This window comes from Rutilus rutilus (assembly GCF_951802725.1).
Source record: "Rutilus rutilus genome assembly, chromosome: 7".
Taxonomy (NCBI): domain Eukaryota; kingdom Metazoa; phylum Chordata; class Actinopteri; order Cypriniformes; family Leuciscidae; genus Rutilus; species Rutilus rutilus.
Window position 1 is genome coordinate 27,554,266 of NC_140221.1, and position 19,012 is coordinate 27,573,277.

The 19,012-nt window shown below is 37.7% G+C and overlaps 1 protein-coding gene across 1 annotated transcript in view; it reads left to right on the plus strand.

Moving 5' to 3' along the window:
* fibcd1b (fibrinogen C domain containing 1b) overlaps positions 1-19,012 on the plus strand; it is a 107,905-nt gene that overhangs the window by 28,857 nt on the left and 60,036 nt on the right. Inside the window, exons 2-4 of the mRNA XM_084414170.1 lie at positions 1,604-2,083; positions 13,342-13,501; positions 14,938-15,074. Coding sequence (XP_084270296.1) covers positions 1,604-2,083; positions 13,342-13,501; positions 14,938-15,074 — 777 coding nt within the window. The remainder of the gene's footprint in view (positions 1-1,603; positions 2,084-13,341; positions 13,502-14,937; positions 15,075-19,012) is intronic.

Here is a 19,012-nt window from a genome sequence, read left to right on the forward strand (position 1 = left end):
AGTTGTTGCAATTTTCACTCAATAAAATACTACACGCAAAAATAGCTATCAATCTACTGAGGCTCAGCTGGAAAGAATCAGTAATAGAACATGGAAAAGAAAACAGTCACAATGATGGTTGATCTGCAGGGAAAATGGCTCATACTGTATAGTCCAACCATCAATACTGCTTTCAATCTTTTGAGAGTTTGCAGTATAAATCTGTTTTAGCAGTTTTTCATCTAGATGAAACAGTTGTTCAAAAGGCAAGTGTCCAGGGGGCACTGGATTGAGTTCAGTTGGATTACATGGAATTTAAGCGCATCAGTCATACCTGTTAAATAAAATAACATTTGTCCTTTAGTATGAACAGTTGGCTTGAATAAATATGAAACATTAGACATCAATGAATTATGCTGGACCTGGAAAACTACATTAAATGATGGCCAATGTGTTATGTTGTCTTGTCATTCATGCTGATATTTTAATTAGCTGGAAAGTAAATTTAAATATGTTTAAATCATAATTTAAATAATGTGAAAAAAAATGTTTTGATTAATTAATTTAAAATATATATTTTCAATGCATGTAAATACGTGTGTGTGTGTGTGTGTTTCTGTGATGTATGTGTGACAGAATACCAAAACCATAAACCAGACTCAGAAGTAATTCTTTGAAGGAGGAGCCAGGGTATAACAAAATGTATTCAACAAGTACAGTGTGGTTTGATCCTATTTAATTCATACCAGTAGCTTATCACATCTAGTGCCTCAACATGTTCCACTAGCCTTCAGAGATGGAGGAGAGAGGATCTCTGGTCTCTGAGTAAACTGTTCACTGAAGTGCTTCCCCGAAATCTTTTTTATATTCCCAGAGTTGATCGTAAAAGCCATCTCGTAAAGCAAGCCATTAACCACCCATCAGCATGGGCCAATGCCAGCATGGCTGTTTTGCATATTTTATCAGAACATATGTGTACGCACCTTTTTCAGGGAATAACATATTTTACACAGAGAACACACCAACACTGCCAGTGCATCATTGCACACACATGTCCAGACTACACATCAAAGTGGTTTATTTTTTTCCTATTACGGGAGCACTGTGGAGTGAATAGATAATTCACGATGACACCACGTGACAACATTGTGTCTACGTCTTTGTGGTTTTAAGATTCTGATTTGTAAAATGCATTTCTCAGACGAAGAACACATGATTACCATATAAAGCTCATTCTTATGCTCGTTCATAATACATCCTTACATGTATACTACAAGCCCTTTTCTCAGCACTTTACACAAATTGTTCACTATATAATATGATTCCTATGAATAGTTGAAAAGGGAAGAGAGGGTTGTTTGTGTGTTTGCAAGAAAAGAGGAACTATATCACTAAGAAACAAGTATTATTAGAGCAAACAGATGATTCTCAGGGTGGGGAGGGAGGGGAACACCTTCATCTCTCCTTCTTTGTCTTTCCTGCAGTTGTGTCAGACTGCAGTATTATCCCCTACAGGCTTTAAAAAGCACTTTCTGTTCTGCCAAAATGATAATGATGATTATAATGTTATTACGCTTTAACTCTTTGTCTCTCTGTCTTTTTTTCTGTCTTTGTCTGTCTGCAGAGGATGAGTTGTAGCTATCTGCTATGCACCATCCTGCTCTTCGTGGCCGTTCTGCTCGCAGTTACAGTGACTGGAACCATTCTTCTTATGAACCACTACCAGGCTCCCCCCATGTCGGATGGTCCGCCCCATATTAGCACCAATCAGGATGAAGCCAATGCGTTGGTGACAGTCGAGAGAGGTGATGGATCACGCATTAATATCTTCATCGACCCCAACTGCCCTGATTATAACAGTAACTTCTTGCGGCTGGAAGGCGTGCAGACATCTTTGCTGCACTCGCTCACCGACCATGATACGGATCTTAAGTCCGTCAAAGGTCAGGATCGAGCGCTATTGGTCAACTTGGCAGAGGAAGTTGCTAAGCTGTCAGCCCATGCGGGCCAGCTGAAGATGGACTATGAGTCTCTTAGACGAGGACAAGGCAACCTGGGACAGGACCTGAACACACTGCAAACTGAACAGAGCAGACTTATACAGGTAATGGCGTGCTGATACACACATATGCAAATATAACAGAAAGTTACATGCATGTGGGTAGTTGACATAGTGCACTTAGGTCGTGTCCGAATCCACTTTTGCTAGTTTAACGACGGAAAAAAATGGTTGGCACACCAGGCGCATGGTCTAAAAGGGTTGTCCCAATTCTCTTAATGAGTAATGGGTGTGTTTTGGGCGTAACGTGCAATAAACCAATCAGAATCTCATCTCCCATTCCCTGTAAAAGCCAGTTCAGTCAGGACCACTTTGAGAATTAAATTTATTGACAATATTTGGATGTGGCGAGAGGCTTAGGCTCTAAGGTGCTCGAGCTGCCATACTAGACAGCTTGAGATACATCCTTGAGACACGAATCCCCCAAGCCTTTTAAAAACCAAATGTTTCTTAGCATATGCTTACAGAAGGACATACAATGATTACGTACATATAGTTTCTATACAGAATCCACTGCTCTATTATGAAGATGCTAGGAGATGAAGGGGTGGAGGTGGGTGTAAATGTCTGTGTGACAGACTGCGGAGCATTCGTTGAATGAGCTTAAATACTATAGTTGATTAGAGTAAGTGGAGTAACAAATCAGCTGAGCGTGTATGGACAAAGTGTATGCGCGTTGTGGACACGCCTATTGGCGCACACTACTAATGTGCCCTTTAAAAAATAATTATAATATTGCGCCATTGAATATATTATTTTGGCGCAGTCTATTTCAGTTGCCTCGAAATAGCAACGCGTCAACAATGCGCCTGAACACATCTCGTTTTCAGACCAGCACACCCATGGCCGCACAAATGGGCGCAAATGAATTTGCTATTTAATAAACAACGTGGCGCAGGACGTGAAAATGATAACTTAAACATCGGGCTGAAACTAGCAAAAAACTGTTTTGTGCAAAAAAAAAAAACAACAGTGCGTGCCTGGCGCTGCATTGCACCGGGTGTATGATAGGGCCCAGTGTGTCCATGGAGCACGTCATGATTGTATATCTTTTTTTTCACCATTTTAATCACTTTTTTTGTCTTCACTGGTTTATTTCAAATGTTCCTTCAGTGTGAAAATGTAATTAGGTCAACAAATCAATAAATATGTGAAAAGTAGTTTTAGATATAGCATAGCTCTTTACAAATGTGACTACCCATTTACCCATTGAAATTATTAAATGACTGAAATCACGGTTACAATACAGTCTCCACATGAGCAGACCTGGACTGAGAAGCAGGTGTGCCTTCAGCTCAGCAGTAGATTTTGTCAAACCATTGAACTTCTGGGAAATGGACAGGATCCATAATAAATGACATTTCAGGGAGAATAATGCTGCGTTAACACTTGGTATGTTTCCCGGAGTCTAAACCTCCGTTCAATTGCCACCCCGCTGGTTTGTTCTCACACTTTATGCTGTTTCAAACCGTGGCTCATTTGCAAAATGCTTTTCTCATCAATGTGAGACCCACTGGAAGCTGTTTATCACCATCGCCAGCCAGTTTGAACTCTGAAAGTTAGTAATGGAGATAAATGTTCACTGGAATTGTCCTTGAGTATCAGAAACTGAACATTAAGTCTACCCATCCATCAGTTTATCTCGTATGTCATCTTTACAGTACATAAGCTACATATGAAGAGTAATGTATGATTGAACAGTGCATTTACATTTAATGCTGTACAGCAGTGACACAATAATGTTTTGATATTAGTATTTTAAATATGAAATTATGAATATTGAGCCATCAGGGGTCTGTAAGATTGTTTTAACCCTCATATTTCCCCTTTTTACCCCCATAGTCTTTGGGGAAAGTTCGGACCCCAAACATTTAAAGAGCAATTGTATAAATATATATATATATATATATATATATATATATATATACAGTATATATATACTTATATACTTTTAACTTCTCAAATATACATTTATGGTGTGTTTTTGGGGGATATGTGGTACTTTGTGTACATATTTACACAAGCTAAGCTAAAAAATATGACATTTTTCAGAAAAAAAAAAATACTTTAATGATCTAAGGCATCTCTACACAGCCGAGTTAAGGCTGATCTAAAGCGAATCCGTGTCTGCTCAAAATTCTGTGAAAAGACCAAGCGGCAACCTCCCTGTTTCTCTCTTGAAACCAACACGGAAGTGAATTAAACGGCAATTCATCAACTGGTCGCTTGAGGCTGGCTGCAAAAGTGAGTCAAATCTGCATCTCCCCCATGTTAAAATGCCCAACTTTACAGCAGAAAAAAACATGTTTACAGCCTGGAGCAAAAAGTGGCTTTGGTCTATACAGCTAATTCTGCCCTTCATGACAACTGTGAGGGTGGTGATTTTTTTTATAACTCATCCGTTTAAATTATATTAAGCCTTAAATTTCTGCATAATTAAGGGTGTCCACTTTTGAGTGACAGGTGGATTCCCGCTGCTGTGGTCATTAGTCATCATTAGCCGTTTGTCTGCTGTTTGTTAGCCGTCACGTTACCTCAGCTAATTGTCTGACTGTAAAAATAAATAAATTCGGGAGTGACGTGCTACCAAGATGGCGACAGTCGGCCACGCCCACTTTGGGCTTCAAAAACGGTCTTCAGAAACCTACGGGGTGACGTCACGGACACTACGTCCATATTTTTTTACAGTCTATGGTAAAGACACAATGGCGCATAAAAGCAGACTTAAAATATGCTGAGTCTGACATTCCTCAACTCCTAGTATCAAAGGCAACTCTGATACTGTTTCGGTTCAGTGTAAATGAACGCGATCTTGCGCCGCCCTAAACTGTCATTGTCATGACAACCTAAAGCACGCCTGTCCGCTCAAACAGCGCGAGAATCAAGAAGCGGGAGACGAAACATATAGGCCTAGCTCAATATAGACGGTGGGCCGAGGGGAGATTTCGTGTTTTCAGACAATCTGTGGTGATGGATAACTCAGTTTTTTATATGTAACCGCCCCGCTTTTCAACAAAGCGAATAAAATTTTTTTTTTTTTTTAAATTCAATTTTTGTTTTTGTTTTAGCCAGATAAAAAAGAAATTCTGCCTACAAGGGACAATGAAGTAAAAGAGTTCTGTACTCACATCGTGAAGCAAACCATCAAAATAACGGAGTCGTCAACATGTGTGATCAATGGCTTTCACTGTTTGTAATCTTCCTTTGAAGAGACTGGCAGATCAATGCGCTGCTACATTTCTCTCAGATACGGTAAATGCTTATTTGGCGACACTGTGATTGTGCATTGATATATTATATTTCAAAAATCATCTCCTTGAGGACGATATTTCACCCACACACAACGGTGACATCTGCTGTCCTGCCTGAAATGCTAACGCTAGCATAATTCATAATTTCTTTGTAGCATTTGTTCTATTTGGAACAATTTTAAGAAATAGAAAATAACTATCACAGAATTCTGACAAACATCAAAGTGTGAGATATACCACGCAAAGGAAACTATTTTAAAATTCCATATTTTTATTTATCTTGAGTTTTATTTCATTGTTTACTATTTAATTGGTTTCAAATAATTTTATACACTTTGTTAAAACTGTAGTTTTAAAATAGTAATGTTCAAAGCATTGTTTCCCGTGATTTTTAATTCCTGTGTAAATGCATTTATGCCGCTTCAGAGATGGTTTCTGTGCCGCTTTTTCTGTGTAAAGATCCCTTAAATTATTTTTAATAATAGGAATTACAGTTTTAGAAATTTTGACCATTCATATACAGAAGAGGGCCATAGAGATCCATACATTTTTCTGGATGTGGATTTTTGCAACTATGCCACATAAATTGCAAAAATATAACTAATGTGTGTGTGAGTGTGGCCATCTATTTCTTATCATTATTAATTTTGAAAACTTAAATACTTGCTAAAATACTTGTTTTTTTTGTGGTTACATTATATATTTTTCATGATTCTTTGATGAATAGAAAGTTCAAGAGAACAGAATTTGAAATGGATTTCCTTTTTAGCAATGTAAAAATTATTGTCACTTTTGATGAATTTAAAGTATTCATATTATGGCATTATTTTAGGGGTTTGACCTGTAATGTGATGCAGTTAGACTAGGTTATATTTATTTATATGTACAAATCATCCAAGTGCCCCATTCCGAGTCATTTCTAAGATACATTTGATTAATATGATTAAATATTATTAAATTGTAAAGAAATTAAAGATCCTTTATGATTGATAAACTGGTCTTCATCAATTTTATTTAATTTGTAATTAAATAAACTTACATTTCGCCGAATTCGGCCCCTCATTTAAGTCCTCGGTTCACCCGTGCTCATGTATCAGCACAGCATGCAGTTGGCCAAAAGAAAGTTCAGTTCAGAGACAGTGCTATCACGCATGCGCAGTCTCTCCAGCTCATCGGTTCTCTGTATCGAACGTGTCCGCAAGAAACAGTTCTCGGTTCTGTACTGCTGATTCGAGAACTGCTGCAACAACCAGTTCTTGACTCGAGAACCGTAGCATAAGCCTAGCTGAGAACTGCTGAAACCTTATGCAGTCGACAAAACTAAAAAGTCGATGCATGTATGTTTAATACGTTATGTTTTGATTAACACATTATAAATGTTTGTTTTATAATGTTTTAGTATAAAAATAAATGTTTAGTTTTACAATTCATTCATTGTGTTTCCAATCTTTAAAATAATACAGTGAAAATATATGTGATAAACATGTTTCCAACATGTTTTATTTTGTTACACTTATTGATGTTCAACAAAATACTTATTTCGTCCTTCTGAAAAAATTGCACGCATGCTCAGCTCATCAGGTTCTCAGTATGTCGAACACGTCCGATATAAATAGTTCTCGGTTCTGTACTGGTGATCCGAGAACCGCTGTACCTGTACGTTCGGTAGTGTGTGCATGCGCAGTATCAGTTGCTCGTGCTCATCACTTCTCTCAGCACAACATGTGTCAGTTCAGTGAACTGTTGGATTTACTGGAGTAAAATATACTCCGGGATATTGGTTTATTTCGAGTCGGAGGGACTGTCAGGACTCAGGCATGTCCGAAAGTGAGTAAGTTTAGTAGGCTAACTTGTGGATCAGCGCTGACGCAAAACGCAAACTGTTTCGCACGATTCAGTCCGATTTAGTGTACTGGTTCGACCGGTTCACTAAAAAGAACTGATTCAAAAGAACGATTCGTTCACGAACCGGACATCACTACAAGAACACAGAGAGAGATGAGATGCCGAGAGAGCACTGTATATTGGAGAGTGCACGTCCAGTTGCGAGAGCAAAGGAAATCCGCGTGCGAGCAGAGAGATTATATTATAGAAGTGCTCTCGCGTTACAATAATGCGGCCTCTACATTTGGGGCCCTATTTCAATGATCTAAGCGCATGGTCTAAAGTGCACGGTGACGGCGCAACACTTAGGGCGTGTCAAATCCACTTTTGCTTTTAACGACGGCAAAAAAGGTCGGCGCGCCCAGCGCATGGTCTAAAAGGGTTGTCCCTATTCTCTTAATGAGTAATGGGTGTGTTTTGGGCATAATGTGCAATAAACCAATCAGAGTGTCATTTCCCATTCCCTTTAAAAGCCAGTTGCGCTCGCACCATGGCGGATTGCTATTTACAGTAACAGAAAAATGGGTAGCTAATCTTTTGACTAATCATTTAAATAAGGGTTTTACTTCTTTATATCCAGTGCAATTCAGTTTTTGCAGCAATTATTCAACAGATTCAGCAAATTTTTGTTGAGAAAGTAAAATGCTTATTAGATAAGAATGCATGTGTTGGTGCTGTTTTTTTAGATCTAAAGAAGGCATTTGACACTTGGCCAAGGGTGTTCCACAAGGTTCTATTTTAGAACCAATTTTATTTTCACTTTATATTATTTATCTACCTGGAATATGTAAAGAAGTTATTATTGCCCATGCTAAGAATTTAGAAAAAGCTTCGATTACTTTGACTTCTGCTATGACCAATATTCAGGATTATCTTACCAGGACAGGTTTATTATTGAACACACACACACACACACACACACACACACACACACACACACACACACACAAAAAAAAACTGTGTGTATGATGTTTTCAAAACAGTTAGTAGAGATGACACATTCAAATCTATTCCTGAGAGGGGGGGAGCTTGAAGTTGTTAAAGAGTTTACTTTTATTGGGGTTACTTTGGATTCGACTCTCACTTTTAAAAGTCATGTAAAAAAGTCTAATATTGTAAAATTTAATTGAAAGAATTTTAAATACATTAGGCCATTCTTGACAGTCGGTGCTGCAAGGTTGTATTTACATTCAATGATTTTTTTTTCACATATCCGGTATTGTTTCAATAGTTGTTCATTCACAGGTGACACAATTCTAAATTTAATAGAAACACTGTATACGAAGGCGATAAACGTGTTTGATAAAAAACAAACAAAAAAACTCTAATTTCATTACTGTAAAATTCTAAAAGAAACACAATTTATTGAGTTTTGAAAAGTTAAAAAAATTGTATTTATAAGGTCTGGCATGGACTTGCCCCACCTCCGGTAAATTAGTTTATAAAACAGAGGACAGATTGTGGTATTGGTACCAGGTCTGTCATTAGAGGGGATTGTGAAGTGCCATATAGGCGAACATCTTTTGGTCAGAAAGTATTATCTGTGATAGGGAGCAAATATTGGAATAGTTTACCACAATCAATAAGACAATGTTCTACTTATCACACTTTTAAAGATCATCTACAGAAGTGGCTTATGACGAATCAGGTGTGTAAACATTTTTCTTAGTAATTTAAATGTGTTTTGGGTATTATTATTATTTTATTTTTTTGTAGTGTTGTTTTGTGTGAATAGCTGAGTATTTGTTCTTGTGTGTACCTGTCTAGGGACTGTGGATGTAAATTAGCAATGTTGCTATAATCTGGCTTGTTTACATGCTTTGTGTAACATGCTTTGTCCCTATCAAAAAAATAAATAAATAAACATGGCAGAATTTGCAAGCGGAAGGACTGAACGCTTCTCCACAGAGGAAAATGTTAAAGTGCGCAAGCACTTTACGGGACAAGCCGGATTCCACCATATCTTTACGTACACAATATGAATCTTTTACATTGTAATGTACTTGTAAAAATATTTTTTAATATTTGTAATATATTGTTTGTGTGCCGCTGCCCTGAATAATAAGCAGAGTGTATGCGCGTTGTGGACCCACCTATTGGCACACATTACTAATGCCCCCTTTAAATGACAAAAAATAATAATAATTCAGACCATGGCCGCACAAATAGGCGCAAATACATTTGCTATTTAAACAACGTGGCACAGGACGTAAAAAAGAGAACTGCGTCGGGCTGAAACTAGCAAAAAACACTTGCGTCGCGCCTGGCACTGCATTGTGCCGGGTGTATAATAGGGCCCTTAGCATTAAAATAACGGCATGTTCATTTCATTAAAAAAAATCTTGCTGACCCTAAACTTTTGAATTGCTAAGTCTCACATACAGGATTTATGATGAATATTTAATTGATATTAGCAGTCTAATGCAATACAATTATTTACATGCAAATATGACTGCTCTAATGCTGCATTTCATTTACACAGAGGCAAAGCAACATTTAATAGTGGCTGAGTCACATATTGTATTTTAGGCTTTTATCCGCATTGTGTCTTCAAACAGAATTTAGAGCAGTATTTACTCGGCTGTGTAAGACACCTTTATATGGTTTCAAGGTCCACCATGTCAGAATGCCACTGATTGTTTATTTTCAATATATTGTTATTTCCTTGTCCTGCAGGGTTCTTTTTAGGTAAGATTTTTTGCTGCACCGGGGTATTTTATAAGTGTGTTGACTTTCACTATGGCATGTAAGATATTGTACTCTGAATACATTATGCTAGTGTTATAGTCACATACATTGTGTTATTGCCAGCTGAGGACAGAGAAAGCTGATATGAGGACATTGATACTAGATGGCAACTGCTGAATTCTATTTCAGTTCAGTTTCAGGGCTGGGGAACAGCAGATGCTGCCTGTTTTCCTGTGTTAAGTGAATTACCACAGAGTTAAAGCCTGACTTTTATCTGAATTACGAAGACTTAAGGTTTAGGATTAACACCATCTCTCTCTAACCACGAGTTACTGACAAGCTCCTACACACCAAATCTGTCAAACACACACACACACACACGCACACACTCAAACACAGCGGGCAGGAGTGAAAGAGAGTTGTTTATCACTACCAAACACCTGTGCGACAGAGAAAAGCGTTAGCAAAATCCCCCCTGAATAGAAAATAATCCTCCGTTTTCTGATGACTTTTAGACAGCAATGGTGACCTGTGTTTGTGTGTATATGAGTGTGTGTGTGTGTGTGTGTGTTTGTAAATGTGAGGGGTCTTTCTGTTTTTATACTCATACTTTTTTGGTTGAGCTTTGATACAGTTTGAATGAATAGTTGGATTTGTGGAATCTGGAAAGGAGCACAGAAAGCTACACTCAGCACAGACTGAGTGCAACTGAAGAGTGATGAAAAAGAGGCAGGGGTGGGTTTGCGGTTACCTTAGAAACAGTGTAAAAATGTGTCATCTCCAAATTATCAAACCTTATTAATTAAGGGCACTTATACCTGTAATTATCTCCCTTCACATGAAAAATGAAGCACAGACAGTTCCCCTGTCACAGATTAAACCCAGTTCTGTATTAAATTGTAATGCCAGTTTAATTGTTAATTTGTGGTAAAACCAGCTCTGATAGTGCACTGAGGTAGGATTTTAGGTTACACATGATAGCATTTTAGCACTTATGCTCCATAAAGCAGCAGGATATACGCACACGAACAGTATAGGCCTCCCCCTCCCCCCTCAAACCTCCGGGAGTAAATAGCATCACCTATAAAAGTAAGAAGTACTGGTGAGGAATGAAAGCGTTGAGCTCTGTGTGAAGTTGTTTCAGCTCTAGTGGCATTTTAGCTTCAGCGACTATTCCGTTTACACCCTGAAATTAAAGGAAGTAATTCTGCACTGTCAATCATCTCAGTATTACAACTTGCTGATATAACCACGGAAAAGCCCTGAAGCTAAAGGTTACTTCCTATGGGCATTCCACTGTCAGTGCGCTAGCATGTGTGTGTTTGCGTCATTTGTGTAAGTGTTTTAGGTTTCAAACCAACCATGATCTTCAGTGCGCTAATAGTCAAGGGTCCATTTGGTTTGGTACTGTGTATTAGTAATGTTCCTGTAATAGAGTGTGATTTTTGGAATTTGTTTTTTCAGAAAAATCATTATTCAGAATAAGTATTTGATATTCCATGTATTCCTCGTAACTCTTACATGTGAGAATCAGCATTGTTATTTACATGCATTACAATGCAAAAGTTTGTCATCAGTGCTTTTTTTAAAGAAATGACTACTGTTTAGAAGGGAAGCATAAAATTGGTCGAAAGTGACATCAAAGACATTTATAATGTTACAAAAGATTAGTATTTCAAATAAATGCTGTTCTTTTGATCTTATTCCTGACAAAAATATAAGCAGCACTATCTATAAGCAGCACAATTGTTGTCATAATTGATAATAATAAGACATGTTTCTTGAGCAGTAAATAATCATATTGCAATGATTTCTGAAGAATCATGTGACACTGAAGACTGGAGTAAGGATGTTGAAAATTCAGTTGTCATCACAGGTATAAATTACATTTCAAAATATATTAAAATACTGTATTTTGCTGTATTTTTGATCAAATAAATGCAGCATGGTGAGCATTGTTTATTATTTATTATCTTGGTGAGACTTATTTCAAAAACATAAAAAAATCTTAACCAAAATTTTGGTTGGTAATAGTTTCCACGTATTTTTTAATCACCATGGTTTTTAAATTTTTTTATAATAAAATTTAATTTCTTGATGCTCCATGGTTTACTCAAAATTTAGGTTTGTGACTGTACATTTTATATTTTGTTTTTAAATATATATATATATATATATATATATATATATATATATATATATATATATATATATATATATATATGTTTTTACTACAGGATTGTTTCCTTTTTTTTAATCCACATAAGTCTCTCATATATTCACAATAATTTAAACATACCTTATAGGATGTGTCTGATGATTCAAAGACCATGTTGAGTCCATACTTTTGACTCTACTGTTCTCATTCTTTCAAAACTTTGCCTAAAATCCATGTACAGAGAGGATAAAACTTGTGAGATTAGTAAAGTCCTAATTTATATTCATAGCTCATCAGTTATAGCAGGTATAGACCGTGTCCATCCTGCTCAATGTGTAGGTGTCCTTTAAAGAACACTGTATAGGACACATTGTTGAGCTGCAGACATACAGGACACTCATTTATTATGCTGAATGTGCCTCACAAACAATGACACAACCATGCTCACAGGAACACAGGGTTTTCCATCTAAAATGGGTCAGATCTCATAAGTTTATGGGGAAAAGGCACACAATGGTCTTATTTATAGGTAGACAAGATATAGCAGGTTCAACGTACTGCTTCAAGCAGAAAATCACACTGTAAATCTGGCACAAAGACCTTTACAGCTCTATTGCATGTCAAGTATTTGAGCTAAAATGACAGTTGGCCTTATGGAACCTGTCTCCCAGACAGATTTTGCCTTCTCATGCGGGCTACAAGGGATTTTCAATTTCACTGGACAATAAGCTGTTCGCTTCAATGGTTCAAAGCTTTCTGTATGTCCAGAAAATAAACCTATAGTGTTCTCTTATAAGTTAAAGCCATCAAACAGATCTAGACTTGGCACATGAATTGTTTTCTGTTGTGCTGCAGAGCTTGAACATTTTGCTGTCCAAGGCACCAAAATGAATCTCAAGAGACTGCATGTTATCCACAATTGCTGATATATTTTTGTGTTATGGAATCTTACATCAACTTATTTTGAGATACTAAACACTAAATATCATGGGGTCCGAATTGAGCTGTGATGTGAGCACTGTCATTACAGAGCTGTGTGACATTCTTTCTTCCGTGGGTCACAAAAAGAAAAGTAGGGTCCAGTGAAAAGTATTTGTCCATTATGTCTTCTTTTGCGTTTTGTAGAAGGAAAAATCATAAAGGTTTGAATCATGAGGGAGAGTAAATTATGACCGATTTTTATTTCCTTTTAAATGTTCAAGTATATAATAGTAAGCTGCTGATCAACCGTATCGATCTGATTCTCTGCTCTTGCAGTTTATTCTGGACAGTTTCCTTGTCAGTTCATGCTTTCTGTGTAATAGTTTTTGTTTGTGTTGCAGCTGCTGTCCGAGAGCCAGATTAACATGGTGAAGGTTGTCAACTCTGTGAGCGATGCTCTGAATGCCATGCAGAAGGAAACAGGAGGTCTGAAGGCCAGAGTGAAGGCTGACCTGCAGAGGGCACCAGTCAGAGGAGTTCGCCTTAAAGGCTGTGCTAATGGTAGGGGATCTAGTTTGCCTGCCCATCTTCTTTATTTAACATGTTTGGGTTTTTACCTAAGTGTCCATTGTCTATTTGCTCCACTTTACACTACCAAACACCAAATTTATTTGATCAAAAATACAGTTAAAACAGTAATATTGTTTTCACGTTTCACGTTATTTTGGAGGACCCTTTAACACATTCTGTTGACTATAAGTAACGTTGCACCTACGTTTGCTGCTCAAGAAACATTCCTTATAATTATTATTATTAATGTTGAAAACGGTTGTGCTGCTAAACATTTTGGTGGAAACCGTTATACATTTTGTTCAAAGTTATTTGATAAACAGAAAGTTCAAAGAACAGCATTTATTTGAAGAAAACATTTCTAGCTTGTCACTTTTGATAAAAATGTGATGACCCCAAACTTTTGAACAGTAGTGTATGTTTCATTGTTCATTCACATGTATCCAAGAGTCCATCCATCCCTCTTTTCACCCTGCAGGGAGTCGAGATTTGGCTGGTTGACATCATTCTCTTTTGAAAACCATTAAAAATAATTTTGTTTGATTGCTACATATGTATTGCTAATACCTCATTATATAATGACAGATTGTTTTCTGGAGGCTCTTAAAAGCATGAAATTGACTTTTCAGAGTTTAGTATGTCATTAGTGAAGGGAATTAGTAGAGTCCAGAATAGCATAGTATCATTCTGCTCTTACTATTTCCTTTGGCTCCAAAGTGATTTGTCACAAGGCATTTTTGCTCAGGTGATTGAGTTTAAAAGTTATGTGGTCCCATGAACAAATATTTAGATTCAAATCATGTACTCTGACTACACCAGCTCAGAATCACAAGCACTTTGGTCCCCGAACAGAGCGCCTCCTCCCACTGTTGACTCATTGATTAGCAATCCAAAGAACATCAGACAATTTCACGGAAAACTGTGTTTAAAAAGCGCACATAACTATTGTCTTCTTTTGTGCCCCGTTGATCTGAATTCTCATTAGACGAGTTGCTGGAAGCTGATAGAAAAGTGGCTGTGCTTAAATTGTGCTCTCGGGAGGCCTAATGTGTCTAAAAGCATTTTACCACTTTACTTTTAAGGTCCTGATGTGTCTGCTGGAGCCACAGGTGAGGCTTGTAATGAACCTGGTATGGAGCAGACACTTGAATGCAAGTGTGTGCCAGTGAAGGGGAGTGTGTTTTCTATAACCAGGGAAAAGGATCGCTCTTTTGGGAACAGAGACCAGTAAATTGAGAAGCACCAGCTGCCTTGGAAAGATGGACACAAAATCATGTTGGCTAACCTATAGTAATATTCCTTTGGTCATTAAATTAGTCTTGGCCTATTTCAGCTATTTGCTATCCTGTAACCATCCAGGGATCTAGTCTTTGTGGTTTTTGTGTTTGATGCTCTCTCTCTCTCTCTCTCTCTCTCTCTTTTTCAAGGCTCTCGTCCACGGGACTGTAGTGATATATATGCTAGCGGTCAGAGGGAAGATGGCATCTACTCTGTTTTTCCCACTCATTACCCTGCCGGCTTCCAGGTCTACTGTGATATGAGCACGGATGGAGGTGGATGGACGGTGAGTCACATTAACACATTTGCATATTTGTTCTTTTGAGTTTGTTTTACAGTTTTTCTCGATTGTTTACACACATTTTCTGAAAGCATGCCTCATATTCTCAGAACTCTACACACAAATCCCAAAACACACACACAATGGGCAAAACCCCTCAATTCTCCTGCAAAATGAAACTTTACATTCAAAACAATGTTATTTCCTCTCAAAATGGTATTTTGTTTTCAAATGACACACACAAACCATCATATGAATAGACATTTATAAGAACCAGTTGAACACTGATGTGCTCAGTGTAAAACACTATGAGGAATGGAAAACACTTCTTCTCCGTTCATCATAATGACTTAGGCCTTTTTTTGTTCAGTGTTACACTTACTACAGACAGTACATACATAAGTGTGTTGTAAAATATTTGAGAATATTGTTTTTATACTCAGAACACACAAATATATATTTTATTTTTCCCACAAAAACAATGTACACAGTGTACATCCCAACCAACACAAAGTTGTACATATACAGTGGTCTACATACAAAACAACAGAAGAATTGACTGTATTTGCAGTAAAAATAAAATAAAATCCAATGTTGGCATCCATTGCTCCATTGAAGAGCTCACCTGTGGCTCTTTTATGCTAAAGCTCTGATTGCTAATTGTAAAACTGTGTGACGGGTGTTTGCCCATGTGATGAGTCAGTGTGCATATTTGAATGGCAGTGTGTTCCTTGTGAAAACGAGATTTTCTGCATGAAAATTGTGCCAAAAGCAGAGAATTGTGTGTAGTGTTTTGAAAAAAGTGTGTTTTAGAACTGCAATTTGAGTGTAAAGCAGGAATTGTGCTTGTAGTTTAGCAGAATTGGTTCAGGGGGTTGGTGAATGAGTTACATGTTGTGGTCATTGTGTCTCAAGTACCAGTATTTGTGTGTAAACAATTGAGAAAAACTGTAAACACAAAACCTCATCTTCAAGCACTATTTAAAAAACCTCTGACTCCTCTTGCAAAATGAAACTTTCGCCTCAAAACAGTTTTACCTCTGTTCAAAATCAAACACTGCTCTCAAATCATAAACAAAGTGATCAAAATGATATACACTATCAAACAGTAAGTAAACAATACACCAAAAAATAGAAAACACTTTGTTTAAAACATAGTTCTCGAAAGATATCTATGGACTGCTATTCTGTTTGTAGACTTATCCGTGACACCTTACTGTACCATCAAAAAGTTCATTTGTGACATACTGTATGACTGCACTTGATAAAACGGAAAAAAAAGTAAAAAAAAAAAAAAAGTTCTCAGGGAGAAATACATTTTTAATCTCAAAACAAATTTCATATTTTTCCGTCATTGTCTTTTGATGAACGAAAACATTTTCTATCATAGTAGCTCAAAATTGATCAGAAATTACTACTCGACTATTTGATTGTTGCCACTTGTATTTACCAGTATGGATGGCATGTGCATTAGAGTGCAGAATGTGTTTTGAGAATGAGAATGTGTTTAGAGTTTTGCTGAAAAGTCTAAGTGAGATCTGCAAATTGTGTTTTACCATGTGAAATGGTTTAAGGTATTGACAACAGACTGCACAATTAGCTAAATGAGTTCAGGCAACTGAGAACTTTGTTCAGCCAATGGCTTTTAGTGTTTTAGTAATTGAGAAAAACTGTAAGAGTAATTAAATTGTATTATTGGTGGCATCACACCAAAGTGAGGCTTTTATCGAAATCTTAATGTGAATTAAATGGGGAAAAAAAAGTGTGGTTCTGGAAACAACTTATTATTCACTTTATATGTGGATTATTCACACATGAGGAACAACAGCCACCACAAAAGAGAGATGTGTGGAATGTCATGTGGACTGACAACTGATTTGAATTTTGTTTGTAGAGATGCACTGATTGCAATTTTCTTGGCCAATTCGGATTTCTGATTTTTTTGTAAGCGTGATCTGCCAATACCGATTCCGATTTTCTTTCTAAGAGCTATAGACAGCATATACAAACAAAACTCTACTTCTGTCAGGACCACTACCGTCAAATATGATTGACAATTAGCATACAGTTTGGATTGGCGGAATGGTTCCGTTCTGGGCGAGAACTCCCTGCGCATCCATGCAGCCTAGCATGGATAAGAGCAGGGAGAGCAGCAATAATCCCCCTAGGGGGAAACAGAACAGAACCAACATGAAAATTTGCAAATATATTTAATTCAAGATTTAAAGTACAACATTCAATAATTATTCTGATTCAAGGGGAATCAGAATGTCAAATCCTGACTGGGCGAGAGGAGGAGCTGGGGATGGAGGAGGGTAATTTGCTCCTGAGAAACGCGATAGCTGCTGATAATACTGAAGGAGCTTATATATGTATACGGTGATAGGTGTCGTATTCCTATAGGTAGATGTGGATCAGCTGAGGGTCAGCTGATGCGAGCTTGACTAACGTGACCTGCCAGAACTAACGCTATGCTTGATTTCTGTCAGGACCACTACCGTCAAATATGATTGACAATTAGCATACAGTTTGGATTGGCGGAATGGTTCCGTTCTGGGCGAGAACTCCCTGCGCATCCATGCAGCCTAGCATGGATAAGAGCAGGGAGAGCAGCAATAATCCCCCAAAACAAAACCATATGCCAATATCCCCCAAAACCAACTGACAGCGCAATCTGGATGCTTTGTAGTTACCTGAGTGAGCCAAGGCAACAAGCATGTCAAAATGAATCAGCTGCTTGCTTGTTGTATATCCGCGGTCCAGTTCCAGTTTCTGTGAGCTAGAGATGAGAGATGGAGATTTAATTTTCAATGATCTTTTTCATTGGAAATAAGTACTGAAGTACACAATACTGGAGTAATCCTGGTGGAAACTTCTGGTTCACCCAGAATTAGCAATACTGAATTAGAATTAGCTGGATGGTTTAATGTAACAAGCGTGATGCTGATGCTTGTATACATTTACTCACAAAGTTATAGACAAGTAATTTGTTGACGTGTACTGTGTACACTGCCACCTGTCAATGACGTCATAACCTTGTTATACTTGGTTGTAGTTTACTTCTGTAGAAAAGAGAAAAATTATAAAAAATTATATACACACACATTTTGTTATTATAATTTTTACACCCACCATGACTGAGGCTGATAGAATGGTTACATCCTGATTTTAGCGTCATATGTTGAGCACTATATATCCAATCTAATTGGGGAAGCATCACACCAAGCTGGAGCAAGCCAAGGACACATGGCAACAAGCGTGTTGCTGTAGCCAATTTAACAATTGTATGGGATCTATTGGGGGAAGCTTACACCCCTAGCGGCAGCAAAATCTAATACAAGCATGTTGTATAAATCGCGGAAATATTGCTAAAACTAGTGTAGTTTGGCAGGGGAAGCATGCACCCTACAGCAATAGCTCCGACTAGCGGCAACAAACTAATACAACAATCATAGTGTGTAAATCACAGAACTATTGCTAAAACTAGTGTAGTTTGGCAGGGGAAGCATACACCCTACAGCAATAGCTCCGACTAGCGGCAACGACTAATACAACAATCAGTGTGTAAATCACATAACTATTGTTAAAACTAGTGTAGTTTGGCAGGGGAAGCCTACACCCTACAGCAATAGCTCCGACTAGCGACAAGAAAACTAATACAACTAGCATGTTTGTATAACCATAGGACTAGTATTAAAACTAGTGTAGTCCGGTCGGAGAAGCATAACCCTCTAGCTCTGAGTCAGATGCAGTGTGCACTGCGCAGCTAAGCAATGACATACAGGGCCCTATCTTGCACCCAGCGCAATTGACTTTGTACACCGACGCATGTTTCATTCCTATTTTGCACCCGCGCAAAGCGCGCTTTTCCCTCCACAGAAGCACGTCGCTAAACTAGGGAATGAACTTGCGCTCTCTGGGCGGTTCAGCGCAAAAAAGGAGGC